Raw genomic sequence first — 27987 nt, 5'->3', positions numbered from 1 at the left:
AGGTTTTATCTACTTTCAAGGTGCAATAAATTAAGGCACCAAAGAGCCAGAACTCCCCCAAGATAAAGCCTGTGCAGAGAAAGCAATTCCAGTTTTGGAGAGGGACGTTTTTCCTACACACCAAGACTTAAGCTCAGACAACTCCTCCCAGGCTTCGAAGCATCCCAGTCCTCAGGGGCCAGTGATCCCCATGGGAAGAGACAGGACAAAGCAAGTGCCAGGTTTGGGAACCCAGAGTTCAGCTGGAAGCCTGAGGGACAGCTCAGTTCTTCCCTGGTTGGGTAAACACAGAAGTAGACAGAAAATCATCCAACATCCACATTTTTCAGTGTTGCCAGCCCAGCTCTGCTACCTGAACATGTCCCATGGAAAGCTGTGTCCCAGTTGAAGACTCCCTCTAATTCCTGTGTGAGCGGAGCTTAAAATTATCTCCATAATTCTATTTCATGATATAGCAGGAGTCAAAAATTCAAGTGCAGCCCAAGTTATTTGTCCATGGAGGGGTTTTTCTCTGCTGTACAACATCAGCAAAATGGATTGGAGGAAGCTACTTTATTAAATAAACTCCAAAAACCATCCGCCCCCTCTCCCAGCCCTGCTGCAGCCATACGGACACGTGAGCACATGGAGATCCGGAGCTTCCCACGATGGATGGCAGCCCTGGGAAGGGCCCAGTTTGTCTTTACAGGCCAGGGACTGCATGATCAGGGACTTGCCATGACCAGGGACTGACCAGGGACTGACCAAGCAACCCACGAACTCAGGAGCTCAACCTCAGGGTTTCCAGTCTCATCGTTGGCATGACAGTGATTCCAATTTCCAGAAAGAAAAGCATTAAATAGCAGTTACACATTGAAGGTTTCCAGAGCAGAAGGCTTCCTCTGCAGTAGGAAATTGCTCTGACCAAGCTGTGATGCTCCACGTTGCACAACAATCAGCATCTGAAGGACTTTGTTCCCATGGTAGTTCCACCTGCATGATCAGCTGTGCTTGTTCGCTTCCGGATGCAGCCTTTCCAGAGCCTGGCTTTAAGCTACACTCTTCATTCAAGCACAAGTCTTCATTGAATCAAGCCAACAGGAAAGAAAATCAGCATTCAGTCTTCACCACCCCATTCAAACTCAATTATAAAAACAAATTAAAAAATAAAATCAATGCAAACATGTCTTTGATAAATGGACAGTAAACAAAGAGATGCCTGGATGAGACACGCAGCCGCTGGGGACAAAGAGAGGGAGATCTGGAAAGGTTCCCACCACACACCCTCTGGGAGGTTCCTGAAGGTGCACACACGACCAACATGGGGCTTCAGGTGTTTCTCCCAGCGGTGGAATCGCAGTTGGGAAGGGCCAGGCTGGTTCCTGGCTGTGGAAAAGGGGCTCAGGCAGCAGGAAAGAACCCACAGAGCAAATCCACACTGGTAGGAATGGGGAGAGCTTGGCTCTGTGGTCTCAGCCACCTTCCATAGCCCAGACCCCACTCCCAGACTGGGAACACACATGGACACACAGAAACGTGTTGAGATGTGGTCTCAGGTACCACACAATGTGCAGAAGCCACATTCCCACTCCTACAGGAAACTCAGCCCTGATTTTCCAAGCCCCCCAATTACAAGTTTTGAGTGTCTTGTCCTCCTTCCCCCCTGAAAAAAAACAAAGGTGCAAGTATTTGCCCAAATGCAGAAAGGCAGGACAGGATGTGGGAGAACTGTCACCATCTGCTCCCGAAGTACCAGCCCAGCACAGGGACTGTCCAGCAGGACTGGGGACAGCCAGGAACTCCCCCGACCACCAGGATGTCCCCCTGCCCTCGGAGGAATCAGCTGTGTTGGTTTTGGTGGCAGGCCAAGGTGCTTTGCTCAGGTAAAGCATTTGCATCCCCAAGCAGCTTTCCCTGAGCAAGGGCTGGAGTCGGAGGCTTCTCTGGGAACATTCAGCTGGTCTAAGGTACAATAAGAGCGACCTGAAAGGCTCCTCCTCCTCCAGGTCCACCCAAAACCCGAAGCTTGCAGGGACGGAAGAGCAGCGGGAGCCGCCCCGGCCCAGCCCCGCCCTGGCTGCAGCGGATCCCGCGTGTCCTTGGCTCTGTCCAGAGGATAGTTTGGATCTGTGGTGATGGCTGAAGTATTTACAGGTATTTGCAGCAGGTATTTACAGTCCTTCTGCAGCCCGCAGGCCGATTTTCTCCTCCTCTGCTCCCAGTCAGTCCGGAGTGGGCTTCCGTAGGGAGAAGGGCCGGATGTTGAAGTGCCTGCTCAGCTGGCTCACCTGGGGACAGACATGGGATTGGGTTATCCCGGCTCCTGGGGGTTATCCCAACTCCCAGGCATGAGCAGGGAAGTAGGCAGAGCCCAGACCTGCCCCCTGTTCCCACCAAGCCCTTGCCATCCACTTCGCCTACCCTATCCCTCCCACCCCTGCCCCAGAGCCCATGTCCTGCCCAGCCCTGTCCCTGTCCCCAGGCACTGGCTCCACAGGCAGCAGCCCTGCTCCCTTCCCACACCTTTCCAAGTGACAGCCTGGTCTCCCTGGGAGCAGGCTCACCTCTGTTCCTGCCCACCTCAGGGGCAGGAGTTGGGAATGCTGAGCCCAGGCCTGCAGGATTTTACCCTGCTTCTTAATTATTTTGTTTAAATCAATTTGATCATCTCACATATCTATATAAAATAGTCCTGAATCCATTCAAAGTGGGAGCTGGATCATTTACTTCCTGCAAAAGGAGGCTGAGCTGGGCACAGTCAGGGCAGAGGCTTTATTCCTAATGATTCTTCCTAAATTCAGAGCAGTTGGGGATTATGCCCCAATCCCAAAGCCTTTAAAGGCTCTTCAGCTCTAAGTGACTATTCTGGAAGAGGAGCCAGCACAGATGGGCCCTTGGAAAGCCAGAGGGAGGGAAGGAGGGAACAGAGAGGAGCAGAGCACCGGGAATCTCCTGGGAGGGGATGGGAAGGAGGATTACACCATCCGCTCAGCCCCATCTCCAGCTGTGATTCCAAGACCAAATTTATTTAAGCTTCTTAGTAATTCAAATCCTTCTTGCACAGAAGCCTCATTACACTAATTGGAAAGACAAGGCAACCTGGCTATTACTCCTTGGCTGTAATTACAGCTGGGACTCGACTCTGGAGGCTCCAGGGCAGAGCTGGGGCTCCCAGGGGAAGTGGCTTCCCAAGGAGGGTGTCCCCAGCTCAGCTGGGACATGTGGCCCCTTGTCCTCCTTCCTCAGCAGCTTCCTGGTGCATTTCCAATGGGATTCTGGGCTTCTCCAAGTTTATTCTCTCTTAATCAAAGCTCAGGAAGCCAGGCAGAGCAAGAGGAAGAAACCAACCCCTGGATCTGTGCACAGACCTCGCAGCAGGGGAGGCCCTGGAGCTGCTGTGTTCCCACTCTCCCTAGCAGGACATCCCCACTCCATCCTGGCTCTCCCAGCACCTTGGAGACCTCACTGGGAGACTTCAGAGCCCCTTTCAGTGCCTAAAGGGGCTCCAGGAGAGCTGGAGAGGGACTTGGAACAGGGGATGGAGGGACAGGACGCAAGGATAAATGGGATATTGGGGAGAGATTGTTCCCTGTGAGGGAGGGGAGGCCCTGGCACAGGTTACCCAGAGAAGCTGTGGCTGCCCCTGCATCCCTGGAAGTATCCAAGGCCAGGCTGGATGTGGCTTGGAGCAACCTGGGACAGTGAAAAGTGTTCCTACCCATGGCAGGGGGTGGCACTAGATGAGCTTTCAGGTCCCTCCCAACCCAAACCATCCCAGGATTTTGTGCTTGGTTTCCAACTCGGCTGACACACCTCAGGGGAAGGACAGCCCCTGTCACATCCTGTGCAGCTCCTTGCAAACCCATTCAGCCTTCCCAAGCCTCTCACTAGGAATCCAGCCCAAATCCCATGGGCTCACAGGCAGCACCACAGAGCCATTCCCAGTGACACTCCCGGTTTTATGCAGAGCATTCCCTGCCCCAACCAGCAACACTCCCAGTGGCAGCCCAGCCCAGGAGCTGAGTCACCTACCACGACCACTCCGTAGTGGATGTGTGCCAGGGTGAGGAAGGCAGTCAGCAGGTACAGCAGGAGCGTTTCGCTGCCTGGAGCCAACCCGGACACCACCAGGAGCAGCACGGCCGCGATGGGGAGCAGCATCCAGTTGAGGGGCTGGCATCTTGTGCTGCTCATCTGGCACACGATCAGCTGGCACTGGGGGGACAGGGACAGAGCCTGAGCCTGGTGTGGGCTCTGGGAGCCACAGCTGTTTGTCCCCAGGGCACAGGGGATGGTGACTGATGTGAGCTGTTACACTGTCCCCTGTGCTGGCACTGCTGGGGCACCTCCAGTGCTGGGAGTAGCTCTGGGCTCCTCCTGACAAGAGAGACCTGGAAGGGCTGGAGAATGTCCAGGGAAGGGAATGGAGCTGGGAAGGGGCTGGAGAGTGTCCAGGGAAGGGAACAGAGCTGGGAAGGGGCTGGAGCTCCAGGAGTGGCTGAGGGAGCTGGGAAAGGAGCTCAGCCTGGAGAAAAGGAGGCTCAGGGGGACCTTGTGGCTCTGCACAACTTCTGACAGGAGGGACAGCTGGGGGGTCAGGCTCTGCTCCCAGGGAACAGGGACAGGATAAGAGGGAACAGCTTCAAGCTGTGCCAGGGTAAGGTTGAACATCAGGAGGAATTTCTTCCTGGAAAGCGTTGTTAAAAACTGGAACAGGCTCAGGGAGGTGCTGGAGTTGACACTGTATTTAATCCCCTAAGGTATTTAAAAGCCCTCTGGATGTGGCACTTGGGGACATGGGGCAGTGTTGGGACAGTTGGATTTCATGGTCTCCAAAGGATTTTCCAACCTTAACAATTCCATGATTCTATGAATATGCAGTTAAATTGAATTTTGACCAAAAATTTAGTCCCTCCCATTTTAAGTTTATCCCCAAAAAGAGGCAAGAACTCCTTGCCCATCAGCACTTTGCTGCTCACAGCACATGTGAAAACACGCAATTCAACCAATTCTCCAGTTCCTCAAGCATAAAGCAGAAGTTCTTACAGAGATGTTGGCGAAGGCTGTTCCAACCATGAAATAGAAGAGCCTGGGCTGGACCTCCAGGATGTCAGTGGGGGACAGGAAGATCCAGGTGGTGCAGAGCAGGAACAGCAACACCGGGGACACGAGGGGCAGCAGGATTTCATACACAGAGTGGTGCTTCAAGGTGTTATTTTTATAGGCCCTGCAACACAAGCAAAAAAATGCCAATACATGGAATCACTGAGAAATCCCTGGTCCTGCCTGCAGTAAAGTACCTGAACGGGCTCCAAGAGAGCTGGGGAGGGACTGGAGAGACAGGGCAAGGGCAAATGGGTTTCCATGGACAAAGGGAATGAATAGATGGAATACTGGGAGGGAATTCTTCCCGTGAGGTTGGAGACTCCCCAGCACAGTTTCCCAGAAAAGCTGTGGCTGCCCCTGGACCCCTGGAAGTGTCCAAGGCCGGGTCAGACGGGACTTGAAAAACCTTGGGATAGTGGAAGGTGTCAGGATAGGGACTGGATGAGCTTTAAGGTCCCTTCCCACCCGAACCCTCCTGGGATTTTACAAACTTACTTGTAGAAGTTGTACAGGCTCATAGGCAGGGTCACAGTGAGGGCACAGGCTGGAAGAGAAAAGTGCCACATTAGTGCCCCAGGGCAGAGTGGACGCCCTGTGCACCCCGAACAGCCGGCTCTGGCTGGGCTCTGCTTTAAGTTCCCTGCACCAAAAATAGCTCCGAGGGTGCCCCAGGAATAGCTCAGCACGTTTGGAAGTAGCTGCTCCCAAGTCTGGCCCAAGAGCTGTAATTAAAAGTTAAGGTCTGCTGTAAATTGAAGACATTTCCATTTGAAAGAGCTGCATTAAGGAGCTCGGTTTTGTGCTTTAAACAGTGAAAAAGTTTGATTATAATACAACTCTAATGAGACATGAGGTGAGTGCACACTTCTCAAGTGACATGGGCAATTTGCTGTTTCTCTGGCTCTGTGTAAAGATTTTCAGTGCCAACAGTACCAAAAAGTTGTCATTTAACTGGATAAATTATACAAAGCACCCAAATAATTGAAAAATCCTGACCTCAATCAGAATCATCAACACTATCCATCATTCCAGCACAACTCCTTCCCTGTTTATCCAGCAGAAGGTGTGTGAATAGAGCTGGAAATATTCCTGCTTTAATAACCCAGCTCCTCTCCCCTGTGTGGGAATTGGGCTCAATTTCTCATATAGGAAAAGCACATTCATTATTCATGTTAAGTCACACAGCTGTCAAAGGAAAGCTGGGAACATCCACCTGATAAAAGTGCAAGAAGTAGATCTAACACACCAATTAACTCGAAATTAAGCAATTATGAAGAACACCTGAAGGGACACAGAAAATAAACTGAGCAGAACTTGTGAATTAGGAAACTGGCATTAAACAACGTCAGCTCAGCTCTACCTTTTCCAGTGGCTTATTTTGACTGACCACAGGAGAGCAAGGCTGGGACTTTATTTCAATTTTATTATTATTATGATGATGCAATGTTTAGGTGGGTGGATGGAGGGCAGGATCCCCAAACAGCACAGCTCCCACCCACCTCCATGGCTGCAACTTCCCTCCCACACAATGTTTGGGCTCTGGGGTGAGCCCCAGAGCAGCAAAACAAGTGTCCTGACCACTCCAAACCAGCCCAAGGCCCCACTGGGAGCCAGGTCCCACCCCCCCTGCTGCACATTGGGCTTTATCCCCTGAAATCTCTGCGTTTATCACACTGGTTTTATCCCCAGGCTCTCACTGAAAACAAACTGAGCTTCCCTGGAGTGAAGCCAGCCCAGGCAGAGCAGGAGTTAAGTTCTCCAAAATAACTCTGCAGGAGACAACCCTGTTTTGAAATCCTGGGAAAGGGTAGGCTGTGAGAACACCCTCAATTAGTCACTTCAACAACAGCCCGGGGCAGCAAACAGAGCAGTGTTAGCAGGTCATTAGCAGGGGGTTTGGGAAAAAGGTGCAGTTTAAAAGACAGGCTTCAACATGGAGTTTCTTACCAATAATCATTGCAGTGAATAGGTCTCTATATAAGAAATTAAACAGGAAAGGTGCATACCAGGCCTCAACTCCCACAAAGGCTGTCACTATGTAGACAATTGAAATGGTCTGAAAGAAAGCACAGGACAAAGCAGTGGTGAGAAACGTGATGGGCAAGGCTGGCAGGACCTGGCTGGAAACACCTGGGCTGGCAGCACCACGTGTGTGCCAGGCAGCTCCAGAGACAGGCAGCTCTAAGCTATGACATGTTCAGTCCTACCCACCAGCAGGAAGGAGAAAAATAAAACAAATCCACAAATATCCCATGTTACCAGGTGTAGGAAGTGTGAGCTGCTGCGCAGGGACTGGATTGGGAAGTGCTCAACCCCTGTGCTGGGGCAAGTTGGGCAAGTGCCCAGCTGCTGGGGCACCTCCAGTGCTGGGGCAGCTCTAGGCTCCTCCTGACAAGAGAGACCTGGAGGGGCTGGAGAGTGTCCAGGGAAGGGAATGGAGCTGGAGAAGGGGCTGGAGCTCCAGGAGTGGCTGAGGGAGCTGGGAAAGGAGCTCAGCCTGCAGAAAAGGGGGACCTTGTGGCTCTGCACAGCTCCTGACAGGAGGGGCAGCCAGGGGGGTCAGGCTCTGCTCCCAGGGGACAAGGACAGGACAAGGGAAATGGCCTCAGGCTGTGCCAGGGCAGGGTAAGATTGGACACCAAGAGGAATTTCTCCATGGAAAGGGTGGTCAAGCCTTGGCAGGAGCTGCCCAGGGAGGTGGTGGAGTCACATCCTGGGAGGAATATAAAAACCATGTGGATGTGGCACGTGGGGACAAGGATCATTGGTGGCCTTGGCAGTGCTGAGGGCATGGCCTGACTCAATGGTCTCAGAGGGCTTTTCCAACCTCAATGATTCCACGAGAAGGATATGACCAGGAGCTGCAGGAGAGACACCCTGGCACAGCTTGAACTCTCGAGGTGACCAAAGCACAGGTTTTACACAAGCAGTGACCCTGGAGGGGTCATTCAGGGACTCTTCCTTATCCATCTGCTGCTGGATTACAGGGGGAAGCTCACCAGGGCTATTTCAGCTTTAATAGTCCCCTGAAGCTGGGTGGAACACGCTGCAGGGGAGCTCTGCCCTCCACCCCTGCCTTTCTCCAGCAGGCAGCTCAAAGACCTGCGTTAAGCAACATTTTGGGAGAAAGGATCAGAGTACAGTCAGGGACCAGCTCTGGTCTCCTTTTAGTAGGAGAGATGATTATTTCAATTAATGCAGCTGCATTAATTGAACTCTCCTTCCAACTTGCTGCATTTCCCACCCAGCATCTGACAAGCCAGAAGAGAAATAAATTGACATAAGATAATGAGTTATAAGGAAGAAGCTTTTTTACGATGAGGGTGGTTGCCCAGAGTAGCTGTGGCTGCCCCATCCCTGGAAGTGTCCAAGGCCAGGCTGGACAAAGCTTGGAGCAACCTGGGCTGGAGGAAGGCACTGCCAGCAATCCAGGTGAGCTGCCTCATCCCCAGGTCCCAGTTCTCTTCAGGAAGAGCTTCCTGCAGAGAATTCCTTAAGGAGGGATGGACACACCAACACCCCAAGCTGTTGTCCATCACCATCAGTCTCAACACACACTGCCCAGGGACCATGGTCCAGAGGTTCCTCCTTAGGAATCTTTGCTCCAGGAACAGCAATTAACAAGTCAATTAACTCTGCTGAGTTTTTGGCCCAGATTCTGGTGGTGCCAAAAATCACCCCAAACTTCCAGGCTTCAATTTACCCACACTGGTATCATGCAGAGAGCTACCTAAAGCAACAATTCCGGTGGGTAAAGCATGCAGGAACCAGGGAGAGGAGAGCCAAAGCAATGCCCACCCTTCAATCCTAGTTTTTCTTGGACAGTCCATTTCCATGGACTGATTCCATGATTTCCAAGGCTTAGGATCTGCAGTGGAACACCTCTCAGTGGGCAGCACTGCACCCAGCAGGGTCTCAGGGTGTGCACTTACCACCTGGCTGATGTCATATCCCCAGGGCAGGAAGAGAATCCCTGTGTTATACTTCTCCCAGTGGGAGAGGATGAAGGAAAACAAGACCACCCACAGCAGGAGGTAGAGGACGAAGACGCTGACGCCGGTGGAGCCCCGGCCGAAGGTGGAGTACACGGTGACCACGAAGTACACGCAGGCCCAGCTGTCCAGGCCGTGGTCAAAGAGCTCTCCCAGGGGGGTGCTGGAGTTGGTCCGGCGTGCCTGCTTCCCATCAACGCCATCTGGGAAGAGGAGAAGAAATAGGGAGCTTTCCTGGACACTCCACACAATGCAATGGGCCAGGGAACAGCAGCTTTCCCCAGCTCCATCCTCAAACAAGGAGTGGGCTTCCCACTCCCTGCTCCTTGGGAGGCTGAAAAATGCAACAGTCTGATGATATTACATTTATTTCCTTGTATCTCCTTTATATTCCTTAAAGCAGCCTCTTCCTGTGCCTAAGGGAGGTCCAAGAGAGCTGGAGAGGGACTTTGGACAAGGGCCTGGAGGGACAGGACAAGGGGGAATGGCTTCAAAGTGGAAAAGAAATTTGGGTGGGATATTGGGAAGGAATTCTTGGCTGTGAGGGTGGGGAGGCCCTGGCACAGGCTGCCCAGAGAAGCTGTGACTGCCCCTGGATCCCTGGAAGTGTCCAAGGCCAGGCTGGGCAGGGCTTGGAGTGACCTGGGACAGTGGGAGGTGTCCCTGCCCACAGCAGGGGGTGGAACTAGAGGATTTTGCAGATGCCTTCCCACCCAAACCATTCTGGGATTCTCTGATTATTTAAAGCAGACCCAAGACAGAGTTTCACAGTTCAACTCAAAGTCAGTTCCAGTGTCCTCCTTTCCCATCACCTGCTCTGGGACAACTTCCTTCTCTCCACTTTGCAAAGCAGCTCCCAGAAACTGCTCCTGGCAGGAGCACAGTATCAAACATTTCCCAGAGGCTTGGAGAGGGGACAGCGCAGCCACAGCACAAGGGGTGACCTCAGTCCCCCAGGGAAACTCTTACCTAACGTGTAGGCCATGAAGTTGAGGAGCCCCACCACGATCCACACTCCATTTGGAACATGCTGGTGATCAGGAGCTGCAGGGATCAGACAGACCTGAGTCAGGACAGCTCAGGATGTGCTTTGAGATGGTTTATTTTGGCCTAAGAGGCACAGCCACGAGGACTCAAACAGTGAATCTAGGTTGTGAACTTTGCAGGATGTGATGGCAGAGCTGCCCCACAACAGCTCATGAAACCAGGTCAGTGAGGACTTTGCCTTCCAGGATATATTTGTCCCTTGTCCCCAGCTCTCCAAAATCATGGGACCTGAGAACTGGGGCCAGTTCTGCAGTGCCACTGTGGGCTGTATGCAGAGGACACTCCTCAATCATTCGATCACAGAGCATCAAGTGGAGCCTCTTTGATGTGGCAACTCCCTGCCCCCGCAGGAACACGCCAGGATTCCCCGCCCAGTCTCCAGTCCCATCCTGCCAATGGAAATTGAGCTCTTCCTTAATAGCACCTCCACCTCCTCCTGCACGGCTCCGGCAGCGAGCCAGCAGAGCTGGCTGCAATCAGGGAGCCCAAAGGGGCACTGGAAAAGGGCAGGAAGAGGCATGGATCCTTGGCAGCAGGAGGGCACAGGGAGGTCTCCTGGGAGAACAATGATCCTGTGAAATGCTGCCTCCTGTTTCCTCTGGGTAGCAGGATGGTGCCTTTCCAGCAGCAGAGGGAGGGAAGGAGGGAGGGAGAGCATCATGTCTGCAAAGCCATCCAAGGAGGAGGGAAGGCACAAAATTCTGGAAGCCTCACCAGCACCAGGAAAAGTTCTATTTCCAAGCATAACATGCAAAATGTGTATGTGAAAGGGTCCTGAGCTATGAGCTTCTCCATCCTTCCAAAGCCAATTTTTGAGAGCCAGGGAGAGCTGAGGATGTCGAGCCTGCAGAAGAAAAGGCTCCAAGGGAGACCCGAGAGCCCCTTCCAGAGCCTAAAAGGGCTCCAGAAGAGCTGGACAGGGACTTGGGACAGGGGATGGAGTGACAGGACACAGCGAATAGCTTCCCACTGCCAGAGGGCAGGCTTAGATGGGACTCTGGGAAGGGATTGCTCCCTGGGAGGGTGGGCAGGCCCTGGCATAGGGTTCCCAGAGAAGCTGTGGCTGTCCCTGCATCCCTGGAAGTGTCCAAGGCCAGGTTGGATGGGGCTTGGAGCAGCCTGGGATAGTCGGAGGTGTCCCTGCCCATGGCAGGAGGTGGAATGGGATGAGCTTTAAGGTCCCTTCAACCCAAACCATTCTGGGATTTCATGATTCTGGGTGCCTTCAACAGCCTGGACTTGTCTACCAACAAAGGCAATCCCAAGAAACCAAGATTTTTCCCACGTAACTGTGTTGATGATGGGTCCAGGTTAGAACTACACAAACTCTGAGCAACCTAAACCAGACCTGGCAGGGTCTAAGGAAGAGAAAAATACACAGAATAAGCTCCTGAGAATGATCACACTGCATTAATCCTTTTCCTGGGATTCCTCCATGAGCAAAGGGACACAAGTGAGCCATTGGATTCCCAGGCAGATTAACATGGTGACTTGTTAGAAAGTTTAAAGCTGTGAATGGTGAAGCTCAGAAAGAGGATTTGGCCTTGTTAGTCTGATGTGGTGGTGGTTTTGCCAAGAGGGGAATGAGCTGGCATGTGAAGAACAAGGCTCTTCCTGCTGATTTCAGGGAAGCACCATTTCCTAACATTCTCCTGTTAGATTTTCAAACAAGGGCACTGGGTTGTTTGCTCTGCAGGCAGAGCCAATTCCAACCCAAGATTCTGGCTGTTTCCTCCTCCCTCTCCCACCTGCTACCAGCCAGGAGCACATTCCCTTGGCAGCCAGAGGGAAGTGTAACATACAGACAAGTCCTTGTCACAAAACACAGTGAGTTCAATCCCCTCCTCTGTCCCAGTCACTTTGGGAAGGCCCAGACCCAGAGGCCTCACCAACGAGCACCGGGATTCCCAGCAGAGGAGGTTTTCCCATCTGACCAGGAACATGCAGCCTTACCAGAAGCATAAAAGTCAGGGTCGAAGTATGCCATGAGGAAGAAGTTGAAGACAAGCAGCAGGAAGCCAGAAAACGTTATCAAATTTGGGGCCAGCCAGGTAGGGAAGATCTATGGGAAAGCAGCAAAAGAACAGATGAACTCATTAAAACATGGACTGAAGAGCAGGTGCTGCTCCAGCTGCGGTTGCACTGTCTGGGTGTTAGACAACACTGCCAGGAGCACCCGGAGCATCCCGAGGCAGCAGGAAGCGTTGGGCTGGGATGCAGGGATTCAGGGATTCAGGGATTCAGGGCAGGCTGCAGGCAGCCCCTTGCTCATTAGTGGCACCACAAAGGAAGCAGCTGATGGTGTTACAGATGTGACCTGGGCTGTGCTGTCCTGCTCAAGGGTGGGACAGGGACTCACCTTCACGATGGCATTCCAGAAGGGATGCATGACGTACAGGGACAGGGGGTTGCTGTCCACGGCGCTGTACTGGGAAAGGGAAACAAAACCCAACAGTTAGGGCTCCAGCAACTCTTGGAAAAAGCCAGAGATCTGGAACCTTCTGAGCTCCATCCTGTGTGGAACCCCCACGGGACTCCTGATGTACCCTACAATCCTCCACCCTCTGGAAATGCCAACTCCAGCCCTCCAAGTGGACACAGGCAAGGAGCAAGATGGTGATCCTTCCAACTGCTTCCAGCTGCTCTGCCTGACCTGGATAAGGAGAAATGCTGTGGTTCCCATCTCCCAACAGTGCCATCTGTCACCGGCTCCACTGTGATCCCTTTGTTCCCTTGCTGGTCCCAATCTCCATCCCCACATCCAGCAGTGGGACTGGGAGCCCCTTGAGCAGGATGGGGCTCAGAGGGCTCCTCTCCACTGAGGAGCTGAGATTTTACCAGAGGAAGCTTAGGGAATGGGGAAGGAGAGCTCTTACCCCTCATCCCACCATTTTTACAACATTTGAGGTGCTGAGGGTGTGTTTGTGGTGGGGGAAATAAAAATAGTAATAAAAATCAAAGATCTAGACAAGGCATGAAACGACTTCCAGCTAGGAAGTTAAAATTTGACATAATTTGGCTCTCGAGAGCAGCACAAGCTGTTATCTGCTCTCACAGCCCCTTCCAAGCACAGATTACCCTGGCTAAAGTCCTCTTCCCGCAGGAACACTGATAAGAATCTCAAGAATAATTCCCTAGGCTACAGAAGTCCGGGGCTCATGCGCTCAGCACTGGGCTGGGCACAACCTGCTGTCCACCCACCTGCTTGGGACAACACCCCAGCTCCCAGCACAGGCATCTGCCCGAGTCCAATCCCAACCACAGAATCCCAGAGTGGTTTGGGTGGGAAGGGACCTTCCAGAAACTCCAGTCCCACCTCCTGCCATGGGCAGGGACACCTCCCACTATCCCAGGTTGCGCCAAGCCCCATCCAGCCTGGCCTGGAACACTTCCAGGGATCCAGGGGCAGCCACAGCTTCTCTGGGCAACCCATGCCAGGGCCTCCTAACCCTCACAGGGAAGAATTTCTTCCCAATATCAAACCCAAATCTCCCCTTTTCCATTTGAAGCCATTACCCCATATCCTGTCCCTCTATCCCTTGTCCCAAGTCCCTCTCCAGCTCTTCTGGACCCCTTTAGTCTCTGGAAGGGGCTGTGAGGTGTCCCCAGAGCCTTCTCTTCTCCAGGTGAACACCGCCAGCTCTCCCAGGCTGGCTGCAGAGCAGAGGTGTTCCAGCCCTTGGAGCAGGTCTGGGGCCTCCTCTGGACTCACTCCAACAGGTCCCAAATTTGGTTTCGTTGTTAAAAGGAAACCTCTCAGCAAAGAGCAGCTCCAGGTCCCCCCCTACCCCATGGCCTCAAACCAACCCCTGTCACTGCACCCATGCATTGCTCCAACCTGCTCCTCTCATTATCTGCATACCCCATTTTTCCCTGGAAGCACAGAAGTGGTGGGAAAGGGAAAGAACACCTCCCAAGACAAGCACCAGGACCAAGTGGTGCTGGGGTGGACATCTCGCTGGGGACCCATCTTACATCATTTGTTCCCATCTGGGTGAATCCCATCCTCGGCAAGGATTTCTGTACCCCCTCCTAGCCCTTCTCTGCCCTCCCTGTGCAGGGTCACTTCATCTCCCTGGGATTCAGCCCCAGAGGTTGCATCCCCACACCAGCAAAACCACAGGAGCTGCAGAGCAAGCAGCAACAAACCCCAAAGCAGTATGGAGGCGACATCTAAGCCGCAAGGAATTTCCATCCCAGCTTAATGCAATTTTGGGGGGCAGAATTCCAAATGCTTTACAAGATAATAGGATTTGAAGCACCAGTTAGGGGAGGAGGAGAGACTGATTTAATCTCATTATCCCCAAAACAGCCTGGAACAAGAAAACAGATTCAAGGCTTGGAGCGAGGCAGGGGAAGCACTCCAGAGCCTCTGTGCCCATGGCTGGAAGGGATCTCAGGGTAAGTTTCACCAGGCTCATGGCTCGGGAAGATTTCATGTCTCCCTTCAAAGACTGGGATAATAGTTAATAAACAGCTTTTCCCCATGGCCGCTCATGTCCCCACTTTGCTTGCAGAACTCAAAGACGTGAAAAGTGTCATTTCTCAGGAGAAAGCACAGCTGCTTTGCAGAGGTTTACTGATACAACCATGGAATCATGGAATATCCTGGTTTGGAGGGGATTCACAAGGATCATCCAATCCAACTCCTGCCCCTGCAAAGACCCCAACAATCCCGCCCTGTCCATCCCTGAAAGCATTGTCCAAACACTCCTGGAGCTCTGGTGGCCTTGAGGCTGTGCCCATTCCCTGGAGCCTGTTCAGCCTGACCACCCTCTGGGGGAAAAACCTTTTCTGATACCCATCCCAAATGCCCCTGACTCAGCTCCAGCTGTTCCCTTGGGTCCTGTCCCTGTCACAGAGAGCAGGGATCAGAGCTGCCCCTCAGGAGGAAGTTGTTGACATCCATGAGGTCTCCCCTCAGTCTCTTCTCCAGCTGAACAAGCCAAGAGCCCTCAGTCACTCCTTGTGTGGTCCCTCCAGACCCTTCCCCATGTCTGTGGCCCTTTGGATGCTCTTTAACAGCTTTAGATCCTTCCTAGGCCCCCCAGCTCCTGCCAGGCTCCAGCCAGGACACTTCTTTGTGTGCTGAGCAAGGCCAGCCATGCTGTGCCCACTCTGGGGACACCCCGGGGCACAGGGACAGAACCAGGGCTGGCTCTGGTGCCAGGCTGGCTGCCACCCTTGGGGACAGCGCTCTGGACAGCCAGGACACGGCTTCCTGCCCAGGACAGCTGCTCCCAGAATACCAATGAGCTGCCAGGCATCTTCAGGGACAAATCCCAAGAGCATCTGCCATGCCCAGCCTCCTCAGGCTGCTTTTCCTTGTTAGGATCCTCCCTACAAACATTATTTAAGTTGCCCCTTCCACCTCTTCATCTGTAAGGCCCCAAACCCAGCAGTGTTTGAGCTTGGCATTGGCTCCATCATTCCCTCACCTCATTCTCAATGGAAATTAGTGTAACCTGCATTTTGGATCTGAACACACACTGGCCTAGTAACTCACATCCTTCTACAAGTCATTCTTCTATCACGATCAATGATTCCCACCAGCCTGGACTCTGGATTTCCACCCTTTTTTTGGGGAAAGAAGCTCAAAGGAAAAAGACAAATGTTCAGAAGGAATTTCATATGCCCCAGACTCTCCTTCCCAAAGGAGCCAGGCATTTGTAAAGTGCCCTGCTGTAAAACAGCTCTGTGTTCAGAGACACAGCTTCTCCTCATGGCTGCAGGAAGGAGCCAATCCAGCCCAGACAGCTCCCTTGGGATTGGGGTCAGAACTCATCATGGAAAGAGCAAAACCAGCAGCAACAAACTCATCACTGGCACCTCACAGGAGCCTCCTGTCCATGCCAGGATAGCTCCAGGGAGCCACAGGCACCCCAAGAGTTAGGGATGTGCCCAGTGGCTGCAGTGCCATTGCAGACGAGCTGGCTGGCATCGTTATGGGATTTACAGACACAAATGGCTTGTATGGCTTTGACCCAACATTAATCGTACAACCAGGATGCCTCTGGGAGATCCAATTATGTGTCTGAAGAGGAAAAAAATACAGATTTATAGCCGAGATTCTACTAATAGCCTTCCTGCTCCGGAAAAAACAATTCCATGTTGAAGTAATCTGGTTATCCGGAGCCGGCAGACCAAGCACTGCCACAGAATCCTGGAATATCCTGAGTTGGGAGGGACCCATCAAGTCCAGCTCCTGGACGTGCTGAGGACATGCCAAGAATCCCACCATGAGCCTGGTGTGATTCACAACATCCCCACTGTTTGTTGTCACCTGGGGTGTGACACATCCAGGTGGGCTGGGACAACACAGCACTGGTGGCACAGGCACCTGTGCTGGGGACAGCAAACAAAGATGGATTTGCACATCCCATCTTGCTCACAGGTGATCCAGGCAAGACCAGGGCACTCAGCAGAGCAGCTCCAGCAAGTCTGTAAGGCTGTTCCCTATATATATATATCCTTAAATATGAAGAGGGCACAAGGCTGAGAACCTTCTCCCCTCAGGCTCAAGATAAGCCAGGAGGCAGAAAACTCAACCAATCCCAGCAAATGGAAGTGAGCAGAGCTGTGCCAGGAAAAACAAGGCACGTTTGCCCTATGCCCACCCTTGGCTGATGTGTGAGGAGTCACCTAGCCCTTTAATGGTACTGATTAACTTGAGCCCTGTTTGTCTTTTCCAAGGTCACATCTAAGCTGGCACCAGAATGGAACATGTTGGCAGTGAAGAGCTGCACCCACCACATTAGCCCATGGGTTTGGCTTCCACCAGTAAGCTGCAGAAAGGATGTGGATGTCCTGGCTGTGTGTCCCAGCTGCAGCTTCAGTGTGTCCCTCCTCCTGCCTGGGTTTCACTGTGTGGTATGCAGACATCCAGCAATGAAAGATGCTTCAAAACACAGCATAAAATCACAGAATCACTGAGATTGGAAAAGTCCTCTCAGAACATCAGGTCCAACCACCCTCCAACACAGCAAAGGCCACCACTGACCCCTGTCCCCAGCTGCCACATCCCCAAGGCTTTTAAACCCCACTAGGGATGGAGACTCCACCACCTCCCTGGGCAGCCTGTGCCAGGGCTGGGCAGTCCTTTCCAGGAAGGAATTGTTCCAAATATCCAACCTGAACCTCACAGTGTGAGGCCATTTCCTCTCATCATGTCCCTGTTCCCTAGGAGCACAGCCTGACTCCCCTGGCTGTCCCCTCCTGTCAGGAGTTGTGCAGAGCCAGAAGGTCCCCCTGAGCCTCCTCTTCTCCAGGCTGAGCTCCTTTCCCAGCTCCCTCAGCCACTCCTGGGGCTCCAGCCCCTTCCCAGCTCCATTCCCTTCCCTGGACACTCTCCAGCCCCTTCCCAGCTCCATTCCCTTCCCTGGACACTCTCCAGCCCCTCCAGGTCTCTCTTGTCAGGAGGAGCCCAGCACTGGAGGCATCTGCAGGGTCCCAGCAAGGCCAGATCCACCCTCCTAGACAAGGAACTGCCCCACTGAGCAGAAGCCTCCCTCCTGCTCCCCAACCCCCACGTGCTAATCAATTGGGGAAACCACATTCCTGCCTTGCCAACACTCTCTGACATTCACAGCCCTGGTTCTCAGAGACACCATCTGGGAGATTCATGGAATCCCAGATTGCTTTGGACTGAATGGACTTTAAAGCTCATCCAGTGCCACACCCTGCCATAGGCAGGGACACCTACCACTATCCTAGGTTGCTCCAAGGCCTTTCTAACCTGGCCTTGGACACTGACAGGGACAGAACAGCCACAGCTTCTCTGGACAACCTGTGCCAGGGCCTCCTCACCCTCACAGGGAAGAATCCAGTGTAGTCTCTCTCTCCAGCACAGCAGCTCCAGATGGAACATGAAGCAGGCTGCAGCTCTGTCCCAGCACCACAATCACTGTGTGGTGGCATGGAGGTGGGAGTTAGCCCCACTACCGTGCTGCTGAGTCCTGACCCCATCCCATTGTTATGTTGCTGCAGGGGAAGTAATTTCCCCATGGATACATAATGTGGAGCAATACTTGATGTGGATGGCAAGCTTTGGCGGAGCAGCCTGCCAATTCCAGCTGCATCCAGGAGCTCTCTCTGTTTGGGAGCATCAAATATCCATGAATATGGGTCACCATCGCTTCTGCTGCAGTGAGAGGTGATCAGCTGCACAGGGGTGCACAGATGGTGAGCTCAGGGCTGGGAATGATGAACCTTCAGGGATGCAGTTAGGAGAGGATCAGTCAGCAATGAACCTCTGGAGTGGCAATCAAGAGATAAGAGCGGTGACTCCAGAGAGGAAGACTGAGGGAGGGGGGAGAAAAGGCAGAATCAAAAATGCAGAACAGGGAACTTGTTATAATGCTGGAACAGGCAGAAGAAATTCCTATGTTGCCAGAGCTGGTTTGGGCTTCAAAAAATAGGGGGAACATAGTTGAGAGGGGGATCAGATCAGCTCTGTGTGCCCAAGGAGAACAGGAGGGACCAGGAGAGCATGGCAGTGACAGCAGAGAAGGCAGCAGTCTCTCACCACCCCCACACTTCCACATCCCTGTGCTCTCCCCATATCCCAAAAACTGCTTCCTGCAGGGGCAGTGAGCTGCTCTGACACTTCCAGGTTGGGATGCCCCTCATGGAGGCCATGAGCTTCCAGGGGAGATCAAACACTGGCAAGACCTCAGCCCCTCTGGAGAACTGGGTTTGATCCCAACCTGCCAACCAGGAGAACAGGAGAGGGGGAATGGCCTTAAGCTGAAGGAGGGTGGTATAGATTAGATCCTTGGAAGGATTTGTTCCCTGTGAGGGTGGGGAGGCCCTGGCACAGGTTGCCAGAGAAGCTGTGGCTGCCCCTGGATCCCTGGAAGTGTCCAAGGCCAGGTTGGACAGGGCTCAGAGCAAACTGGGATAGTGGAAAGTGTCCCTGCTACTGGCAGGGGGTTGGAATTAAATGACCTTTAAGTCACTTCCCATCCAAACCACTCTGGGATTATGTGATAATGCACAAGTCAGTGCAAGAAGAGGGAATTTCTTACAATCTCTAGAAAAAGAAATCAAGTTGAACTTTTCCATTCAAGGAAGCCACAAGCCCACAAACATCAGGAAATTATTCCAGGTAAAGCAAGGCACTGCAGGGAAGGAGGGGCAACCCCCTTGGGCTACCCCCAAGTTTCGAGACAGCCTTTGTGAAGGACACAAATCAAACCCTTTTTTTTTCCAAAGCACATTTGTGCCTCTCTCTCATCCCGCCTCTCCACAAAAAGGAAACTCACAATTGACAGGAAAAAACCCACACTGACATCCAGCTTTGTGCAAGATGTGAAGCAGAGCGAGTCAGGTCACTGATACAAACCCTTGTAACTTGGCCACTTTTGGGGCCAGCCACAGGAAGTGATACTTGAATTTCCACAATGCACTCCCAGTTCTCTTCCAAACCCTCCTGACAGCCAAAGACTTGCTGATAATTAGCAGAGAATAACTTTTCTGATGGAATTCTTTGTCAACAGACACCAATAAACATTGCAGCAAACTTTCAGTGCAATTAAAGAGCCCCAAGATGGGCTGACAAGCAGCCCACGCTCCATTTAAGTGATGGCTCTGCACATCTTGCAACACTCAAGGCATGAGCTGGGACCTAGCTCTGCTTTGCATGCCAAGGAGGGAAGCTTTTCCAGCACATGGAAAAGGCTCTCACAGCCAGCAGGCTTAGCACTGTCACCACCTCAACTCCTTCCTCTCCACAGGCCTGTGGCTGCTCATCGTGGCACCTCTGTGCCCACACTGACACCTGGGAGTATTGGGAATGCAGCTTCCTGCTGCTCCACTGTGCTCACATCCATGAGAAAGGCACCTGCTCTTAGCAGATGTCCTCAGCCACCAGCTGGGAACAGTAGCCTCCTGCTTCAGGTGGGCCTGAGGATGCAGGATGTGTGCAGCAGGCAGATGGGCAGAGCAGGAGTTGTGTCCTTCACCTGCACTTCAAGGGAAGAGCCCAGAGAGCTCCTGCTGTGGGCCAGCACAAGGAATCCAGGAAGATGGACAGGACCTGGCTGTGTGTCCTGGCAGCTGGAAAACCCCCAGTCCTGGGCTGATCCCCTAGCATGGGCAGCAGGAAAGGGGGGATTCTGCCCCTCTGCCCCTATGCTCAGGTGAGACCCCACCTGCAGAGCTGCCTCCAGCCCTGAGGCCAACAGCAGAAGGACCTGGAGCTGCTGGAGAGAGTACAGAGGGGGCCACGGAGATGCTCCAGGGCTGGAGCACCTCTGCTCTGGAGCCAGGCTGGGAGAGCTGGGGTGTTCACCTGGAGAAGAGAAGGATCCAGGGAGACCTGAGAGCCCCTTCCAGAGCCTAAAAGGGCTCCAGAAGAGCTGGAGAGGGACTTGGGACAAGGGATGGAAGGACAGGACACAGGGAATGGCTTCCCACTGCCAGAGGGCAGGGTGGGATGGGATATTGGGAAGGAATTGTTCCCTGGGAGAGGAGGTCCTCTCAGGGTGCCCAGAGAAGCTGTGGCTGTTCCATCCCTGGAAGCGTCCAGCAGACATGTGGCAGCCAATACAGCCACAAGCTGCCTGTCCCTGGGCAAGTCATTGTCTCATACAAAAATCCACAGAGGTTTGAAGTTCCTCCTGGAAACCCTGCAGGACCCACTGGGTGCTGGAGCTGCAGCAGGTCCTGACCACAACGAGCTTCATCACCACCACTGTGTGAAACAAGTGAGTTTGGGAATTCCCCACCAAAACATGGTTCAGTATCTTTGACACCCTGTAGAGCAAAGGCCACTGCTCAGAAATCAGCAGCACTTCAGCAGCAATTTCAGGGTTGTTCAGGACGAAGAGATGTAAGCACAGCCAGAGCAGGTCCCGGGAGTGGCACCAGCTCATTGCTCATCAAAACCCACGTCAGAAGTGTCTCTAGAAAGCAGCATAAATCCCTTCCCCTCATCTCATTGCTTAGCACAGGGGAAAAGCTCAGCCAAGGCTCGTGAGCTGGGTCGCTCCCAGTTAATCCATAAGCACTGCTGCTGTCTCCTCCAACCACAGCATTTTTCAGACCACGAGAGCTGCAAAGGACACACTAAGCTGGGCAGTGGTTCAAACCCCAGACTTTAACCACAGAAAAGGAGAAGAAAGAAGAAAAACACCTCTAACTTGGAAATCACAGAGTCTAGGAGGTGCTCAGCAGGTGCCAGGCAGCACCTTGGGAAACTGCATGTGTTTAAAGGCAGACACACACACTGCTGTCTCAGAGCAATTAAAAGAGCCCTTTGGGAAAGAGTTAAGTGATTCCAAAACTGTGCTGAAAGGCTTCCCCTCCTTCTCACCCTTCTTGCTAAGGAGAAGCCGACCTGGCAGGCTGGGGGGGAGGCAGTGGCCTTTAATCACCATGGCCTTGAGCCTCACAGCCACAGCCCAGCAGCAAAACACTTCCCTTCCTGCTTCCCTTGCTCCCAGTGGTGTTGTTCCACTGGTCTGAGCTGCTATCAGTGTCTCTGAACACCCTGCAGAGATCTCTTCAGGGCTCCTGTTACCAGAGTAGCCTAGAGAATCCTGCCAAGAACAGCTTCCAGCCATCTGCTTCCCACGGCGCAGCATCTGCAGCCCTGCTCCCCGTGGCACTCCACGCCTGGAAGCAGTGGGATTTCTGGTTGAAGGGAAGAGCACCCTCTTCTTCAGGGCACAGATGGGACCAGCAGCTGGGTTCCCACCTGGAAGAAGGGTGCAGAAAAGGGAGGAGAGCATCCAGAAGGAAAATGCTTTCCACGATAAATGAAAATCTGACACCTGACCCTTGGGTGCATTTAGTGCCCCAGGACTCTGAGCTCTCCTGTGAATGTCCTTTCCATCTAACACTGGAAATGAGGAATGGAGTTATTTTCCTGTAAGAAAACCATTTAAGAACTTGGATAATCACATGTGGGAAGGATTTTCTACAGATGGGGCCTGCCAATCACATGGCAGAGGCCTGTTTGCTGCTCCACCACCTGGGATTCCCACCATCCAAAGGGATGTAGTATCCATACTATTCCCTCCTTAGACTGTCAGCTCTAATAAACAGCATTTCAAAGGGTACCTTTAGGTCCCTTAAGGACACCACCAGCTCCTGCTCAGACACAAGGACACAGAATGTAAGGGTTTGAGGGTTTTTTGAGCAGCAGTTTTGCTATAAAAGGTCCTTCCCAAGCCTCATTTGAGTTTTCTCTTGCTGAACTCACACTCACTCCGGAAGCTTCTGGGGTGAGCCACCAGGCTGGCCCACCTTTGGACTCAAATATGACACATCATCACCTTCCCTCTCCATTCCTCCCATGCCTCAGGTAAGGAGTAGCATTCCCATCTCCTCCTTCACTGTCATTTTTCCCAGACCAAGATCCCTGAGGATAACATGTACCACCCAGGAATGCCTGAGGCCCACATGGCATCATGACAGAGCCCTGTACCTGTACTTCCATCCAGCTTACACAGGGAGAGAACCAGGGCAGCACACACTCACACACAGCCAGAGCCTCCTGCACAACACTTGTCACTCAAGCACCTTCCCTGCTCCTATGGGACCTGGATCAGAGCCACAGAGGGATCACAGCCCTGGGAATAGTCATCAGTGGCTCCATTGCACCAGAGACAGTGGTACAGCACAGGATCCCTCTGAGTAGAGCTGGAGAGCATGGAATCACAAGCAGGTCAGACAAGGCTGGATGGGGAAAGGCTCCAGAGAAGGCAGGGCACGTGACTGGAATATGGAAAGACAGGGACAAACCATCAGAGCTGGCAACCACCAGGACATGAGAAGCTGCAGACCTGTGCCCTCACTTAGAATCATCGAATCCCAGAATGGTTTGGGTGGGAATGGACCTTAAAGCTCATCCATTGCCACCCCCTGTCATGGGCAGGGACACCTTCCACTATTCCAGGGTGCTCCAAGGCCCAGTGGTCTTGGATACTGCCAGGGATGGTGCAGCCACAGCTTCCCAGGGCCTCCCCACCCTCCCAGGGAAGAATTCCATCCCAATATCCCATCTAACCCTGCCCTCTGGCACTGGGAAGCCATTTCCCCTAGTCCTGTCCCTCCAGACCCATCTCCAAAACCCCTCTCCAGCACAGGAAGCAGAGCAGGAATAGACACCTTTGTGAACACTCCCAAGGGTCCCACTTCCCCCCCTCCCATACATTTGCAGAAGAATGCTGCCCAGAAGCTGGCCACATGGCCATCTGCAGACAGTTGTTAAGAACCTGACCTCTGGCATCCAACTGCAAGTTTCCACTCACAAATAGCAGTGCCTGGCTGCAGCTTTCTGGGCAGGGGACATCCAACACCTGACAGTAACAGTGGTGGGGTTTGGCACAGGACATTCAACACCTGACCAGAGCAGGGTGTCTGGATTGCTTTCCCTTGGGACATGGACACACAAATCCTACTCCACAGCCTCAAAACAAGCACTGGAGTTTGGATATTGAGACCTCCAGCCTGCCAGGCCCAGCCATCACATACCCCAGGGTAACAAGTCACCAGTGCTGGAACACCTAGGATTTGTCCAGCCTTGGGGGAAACCTCAGCATCTGCCAGGCAGGGCTGGGACACATCACACACAGAGCATGGATTTGGTCCCTCCCTTCCCAGGAGGGAAGCTTAGCCTGTCTCCAGAGGGATATTTCCTACACCCAAAGAATTCCCTGCTGCAGAAGTATTACAGGTACAGAATACCAAGATCACTGAAGTTGGAAAAGACCTTCTAGACCATTGAGTCCAACCTGTGCCTGATCCCCACCTTGTCCCCAGCCCAGAGTACTGAGTGGCACGTCCAGTCTTTCCTTGGACATCTGTGGGGATGAGACTCCATCACCTCCCTGGGCAGCTCTTGCCAAGGCCCGACCACCCTTTCCAGAAAGAAACTGAAATATCCAACCTAACACTGCCCTGGCACAGCCTGAGGCCATTTCCCCTTGTCCTGTCCCTGTTCCCTGAGAGTACAGCCTGACACCCCCTGGCTGTCCCCTCCTGTCAGGAGTTGGGCAGAGCCAGAAGGTCCCCCAGAGCCTTCTCTTCTCCAGGCTGAGCCCTTTCCCAGCTCCCTCAGCTGCTCCTGGGGCTCCAGCCCCTTCCCAGCTCCATTCCCTTCCCTGGACACTCTCCAGCCCCTCCAGGTCCCTCTTGTCAGGAGGAGCCCAGAGCTGCCCCCAGCACTGGAGGTGCCCCAGCAGTGCCAGCACAGGGGACAGGCACTGCCCTGGCCCTGCTGCCACCCCAGAGCTGGCACAGTCCAGGGGCCATTGGCCTCTTGCCCACCTGGGAACACCTGGGCTCATGTCCAGCTGCTGGCACCAGCACCCCCAGGAAAATCTCTCCGGGACCATTAAACCATGAAACCCTCTGTGCCAGCGCTGCACCTTGTGCTGCTTGGCTTCCTCAGACTCAGGAGCTCCTCAGTATCCCTTCAAGAGCAGCCAGAGGATGGTTCCCTCTCCACCCCTGCCAGCCTGGGACAGCAGGAACACACTCCTGCCTCACCCCCAGCCAGCAGGAACGTGCACACTGCAAACTGAAACCATGCAGACTCCTGACTCCATGGCAGGAGTGACCTAGCCCAGACTGGAGAAAGCTGTGGATCATCCTGCATGAAGCTCCTGTCCTGCTCTATCAGCTCCAGGGACCCCACCTCCTCTCCAAGGATGGGCTCCTTCCCTGGGAAACACTTCCTCCCCTACATCCCACCAAATCCACTTGCTCTCCTCCAAATCGATGGTGTGTGGCTGGAGACCTTCTGCCAGGCACAGCTCAAAGGCTGAGGCACAGCCAGGCCCTGACACAGGCTGCCCAGAGAAGCTGCCCCTGGATCCCTGGCAATCTTCCAGACCAGCCTGGACAGGGCTTGGACCAAGCTGGGATAGTGCAAGGTGTTCCTGCCCATGGTACAGGGTGGCACTGGATGAGCTTCTAGGTCCCTTCCAACCCCATCTGTGAGTCTGACAAGGTAACCCAGCTTTGGAAGCTGCAAAGGGCAGAGCACGCTAAGCCTCAATGCCAAATTCAAGGCTGGAATACATGACCCAGTACCAGAGATTTGTGCTGGATCAGCCACTTTCCCAAGGCTAAAATAGCCAAGAACAAAGCTCCCCAAGGAAACAAGACACGGTGGAAGCAGGGAAGGCAGCAGGGCAGAGACATGAGTGGGGCAGAGATGCTGCTCTTGGAGCACTAAGTGAGCCCACCCACTCCTGTCAAAGTATTGACTCAGTAAAACCACAGGCTCTGGGCCAAAGCTCCTCCTGTCCTCGGGACACAGCTCCAGCAAAGCCCTGCTCCCACATTCCAGCCCTGTGCCACCCAAACCAAGGCCAGGGAACATCCCACCAGTGCCTAATTATGGACAGAGAGCAGCCAATGCTTTCTGTGCTGCGTGGGACTTTCCTCCTCACCCCGGGCACCTTTCAGGGCTCTGCTCCCAGATTTAACAGCAGCTGTATTTCTGTCAGAGGTGACTTCAGGAAATAACCTGGAAGCAGCTTTAGTCTCTGCCACATGCTCCAGAATGGTACTGAAGTTGGAGACTTCTCCCTTCTCCCCACATAGGTGCTGAGGATTGCAGCAACCCCACCAATCCCTCCAGCACAACAGGAAACAAGTTCAACACCCAACAGTCTACCTCTTGGAGCAAAAGAATTAACTTTGCAGGATCCAAACCAGTCACTTTGGGAGGCCTGGCTCACAGCTGAGTGTTTTGATTACCTTTCTCCAGCACCCACTCAAACCCACGGTCCTTCGCTGCCTTTCTAAACACATGGAAATTTTCCTGATGAATCCCCACACAACCAGCCTTCCACAGGGAATCTTGTGCACCCTGACACATTGCTCCAAGTCGCTCTCCCAGGGCCATTTCTCTCCACCTCACCAACGTGCAAGAGGAGTGTGAGCAAGCCCTGCTCACTCCAGCCCCCAAGGATGGCTCCAGGAAGAGCTTTGCTCCCTGACGGCCTCAGACTTGTCCTGATTGTCTCACACTCTTAAATGACACCCCAGGAGCCACCTGGAAAGGATGACTGGAACATGGGCCCACATTATGGCCCCCACAATAAAAGCAAAGCAAAGGTGAGGTGAAGCCTTTTTACTTCGCTGCTGGTTTGGAAGAAATAAATATGGAAGACACCCTCCTCTCCATATAAACACAGCATTCTCCTGTCAAGGATGTCACCTCTTTTGGCCCAAAATCAGCCCCCAGGGATTTAAATGCCACGGCAGAGCCTGCTGGCACTTCCTTCCGAGGTTTCCACGGTTTTGAACGAGACACAGTTTGGCACAAGGAGATGGGAAGAACGTGGGTTCCATGGGTGTGACTGCATGGAGCAGCCACAGGGCAGGAGCACTGTGGTCCTGAGCTCAATGGGGGCAGTTCCTGGGCTGCCCCTGCCCCAGGGCACCCAGTGCCCCCTCCACAGTCCCTTCATGGGGGAACAGCCCTAGAGCTCACTGTGTGCAGGGACAGGTCACCACTGCCTCCCTGAACCCCAGCCCAGGAGGACGAGAAGCTCCCAGTCACACCCTGACCACTCCACTAAGGGGGAGTCCCGTGTCGCATCCACAGCCCCCAAATCCCAGGTCTCACTGCAATCCCTCTGCCACAAAGCCCCGGATCTCACTGCAGCCCCCAAACCTCGGGTCTCACTGTAGCCATCCCCCCAAACCCGGGTCTCACTGCAGAGCTCCCCCCCACTCTGAAACCCCAATGCCTCACTGGAGCCTCACCCCAAAGCCCAGGTTTCCCTGCAACCTCCCCTCCCCAAACTCCACGTTTCTCTGCAGCAGCAACCCTCCCGTCCCCAAACCCCCGTGTGTCACTGCAAACCCACCAAACCCTGGGGCTCACTGCACCTCCCAGCCCCTCCAAACGCGGGTTTCAGGTCCCACTGCAGCCCCCTCAAAACCCCGGACATCGCTTCCCCAAAACCCCAGGTCTCCCTGCAGACCCTCCCAAAAGCCAGGTCCCCTACAGTTCCCCCTCGCTCCCTTCAACTCTCGGGTTTCACTGCGGTCTCTCCCTCAGCCCCAAACCCCGGGACTCCCTGCAGCTCCCCTCCCCACACCGCGGGTCTCCCTGCAGCCCCTCCCAAGATCCCACCCCGGCCCCCAGGCCCCACTGGAGCTCCCTCTCCTCCAAGCACCCTAAGCTCCCCCAGCCGCCCCTCCCAGCCCGGCGGCCCCTCAGCGCTCCCCTCACGGCGCCAGGCCCCGAGCCCGGCCCGGTCAGCGCCGCTACCTTGTACTTGCTGAAGCCGGCCAGCTGCTCCGGGCTCACGTACTCCATGGTGCCGCTCCCGCTGTTCCCGGTGCCGCCGTTCCCAGGGCTACCGGCGCTCCCGGTGCCGCTCCCCCTGTCGCTCCCGCTGCCGTTCCCGGTGCTCCCGGTGCCGCTCCCGGTGCCGCTCCCGCTGCCGCCGCCGCATCGGCCCACCCGGCGTGGCCGTGACGTCACCGCACCCCGCCCCGCCGCCATGGCGCCGCCTGGCGGCCGGGAGGGCCCCGCGCATGAGGGGAGCGGGAAAGCCGGGAGAAGAGATCCCGAAAAATACATCGAGCTCCGCCCTGGGTCAGCGTGGAGCGATTCCCCGTGTCCCGGCACTCCAGCCGTGCTGCGAAGTCTCTCTCCGTCTCTCTTGGATCTCCTTTAAGTACCAGAAAGGGCTCAAAGGTATCCCCGTACCATTCTCATCTCCCGGTATCCTCACGGATTTCGTGTGTGAAGAGACCCTAAAGACCATCCAGCTGCATCCCCTGCCAGGGTCAGGGACACCTCCGAGCCCCATCCAACCTGGCCTGGAACACTGCCAGGGATCCAGGGCAGCTACAGCTTCTCTGGGCACCCTGTGCCAGGGCCTGCTTA

General features: G+C 53.9%; 1 protein-coding gene across 2 annotated transcripts; it reads right to left on the bottom strand.

Moving 5' to 3' along the window:
- Positions 1-537: 537 nt before the first annotated feature.
- Positions 538-27575, bottom strand: SELENOI (selenoprotein I). Of its 2 annotated transcripts, XM_085057256.1 has the most exons (10): positions 27364-27575; positions 12484-12552; positions 12078-12186; positions 10047-10121; positions 9018-9280; positions 7033-7141; positions 5581-5629; positions 5026-5206; positions 4012-4194; positions 538-2267 (listed from the first exon to the last, which is right to left on the bottom strand). In XM_085057256.1, the coding sequence occupies exons 1-10, from the start codon at positions 27409-27411 to the stop codon at positions 2151-2153; spliced, it is 1203 nt and encodes a 400-aa protein (XP_084913382.1). In that variant the 5' UTR covers positions 27412-27575; the 3' UTR covers positions 538-2150. The 2 variants fall into 2 exon arrangements, with proteins under 2 accessions (XP_084913382.1, XP_084913383.1); XM_085057257.1 differs by lacking the exons at positions 12078-12186; positions 27364-27575 and adding an exon at positions 13326-13385.
- Between the last annotated feature and the right edge of the window lie 412 nt (positions 27576-27987).

This window comes from Lichenostomus cassidix, chromosome 3 (assembly GCF_008360975.1).
Source record: "Lichenostomus cassidix isolate B80296 chromosome 3, HeHo_3.0, whole genome shotgun sequence".
Taxonomy (NCBI): domain Eukaryota; kingdom Metazoa; phylum Chordata; class Aves; order Passeriformes; family Meliphagidae; genus Lichenostomus; species Lichenostomus cassidix.
Note: the sequence above shows the minus strand (reverse complement) of the source record. Positions and strands in the feature narration are given on the sequence as shown.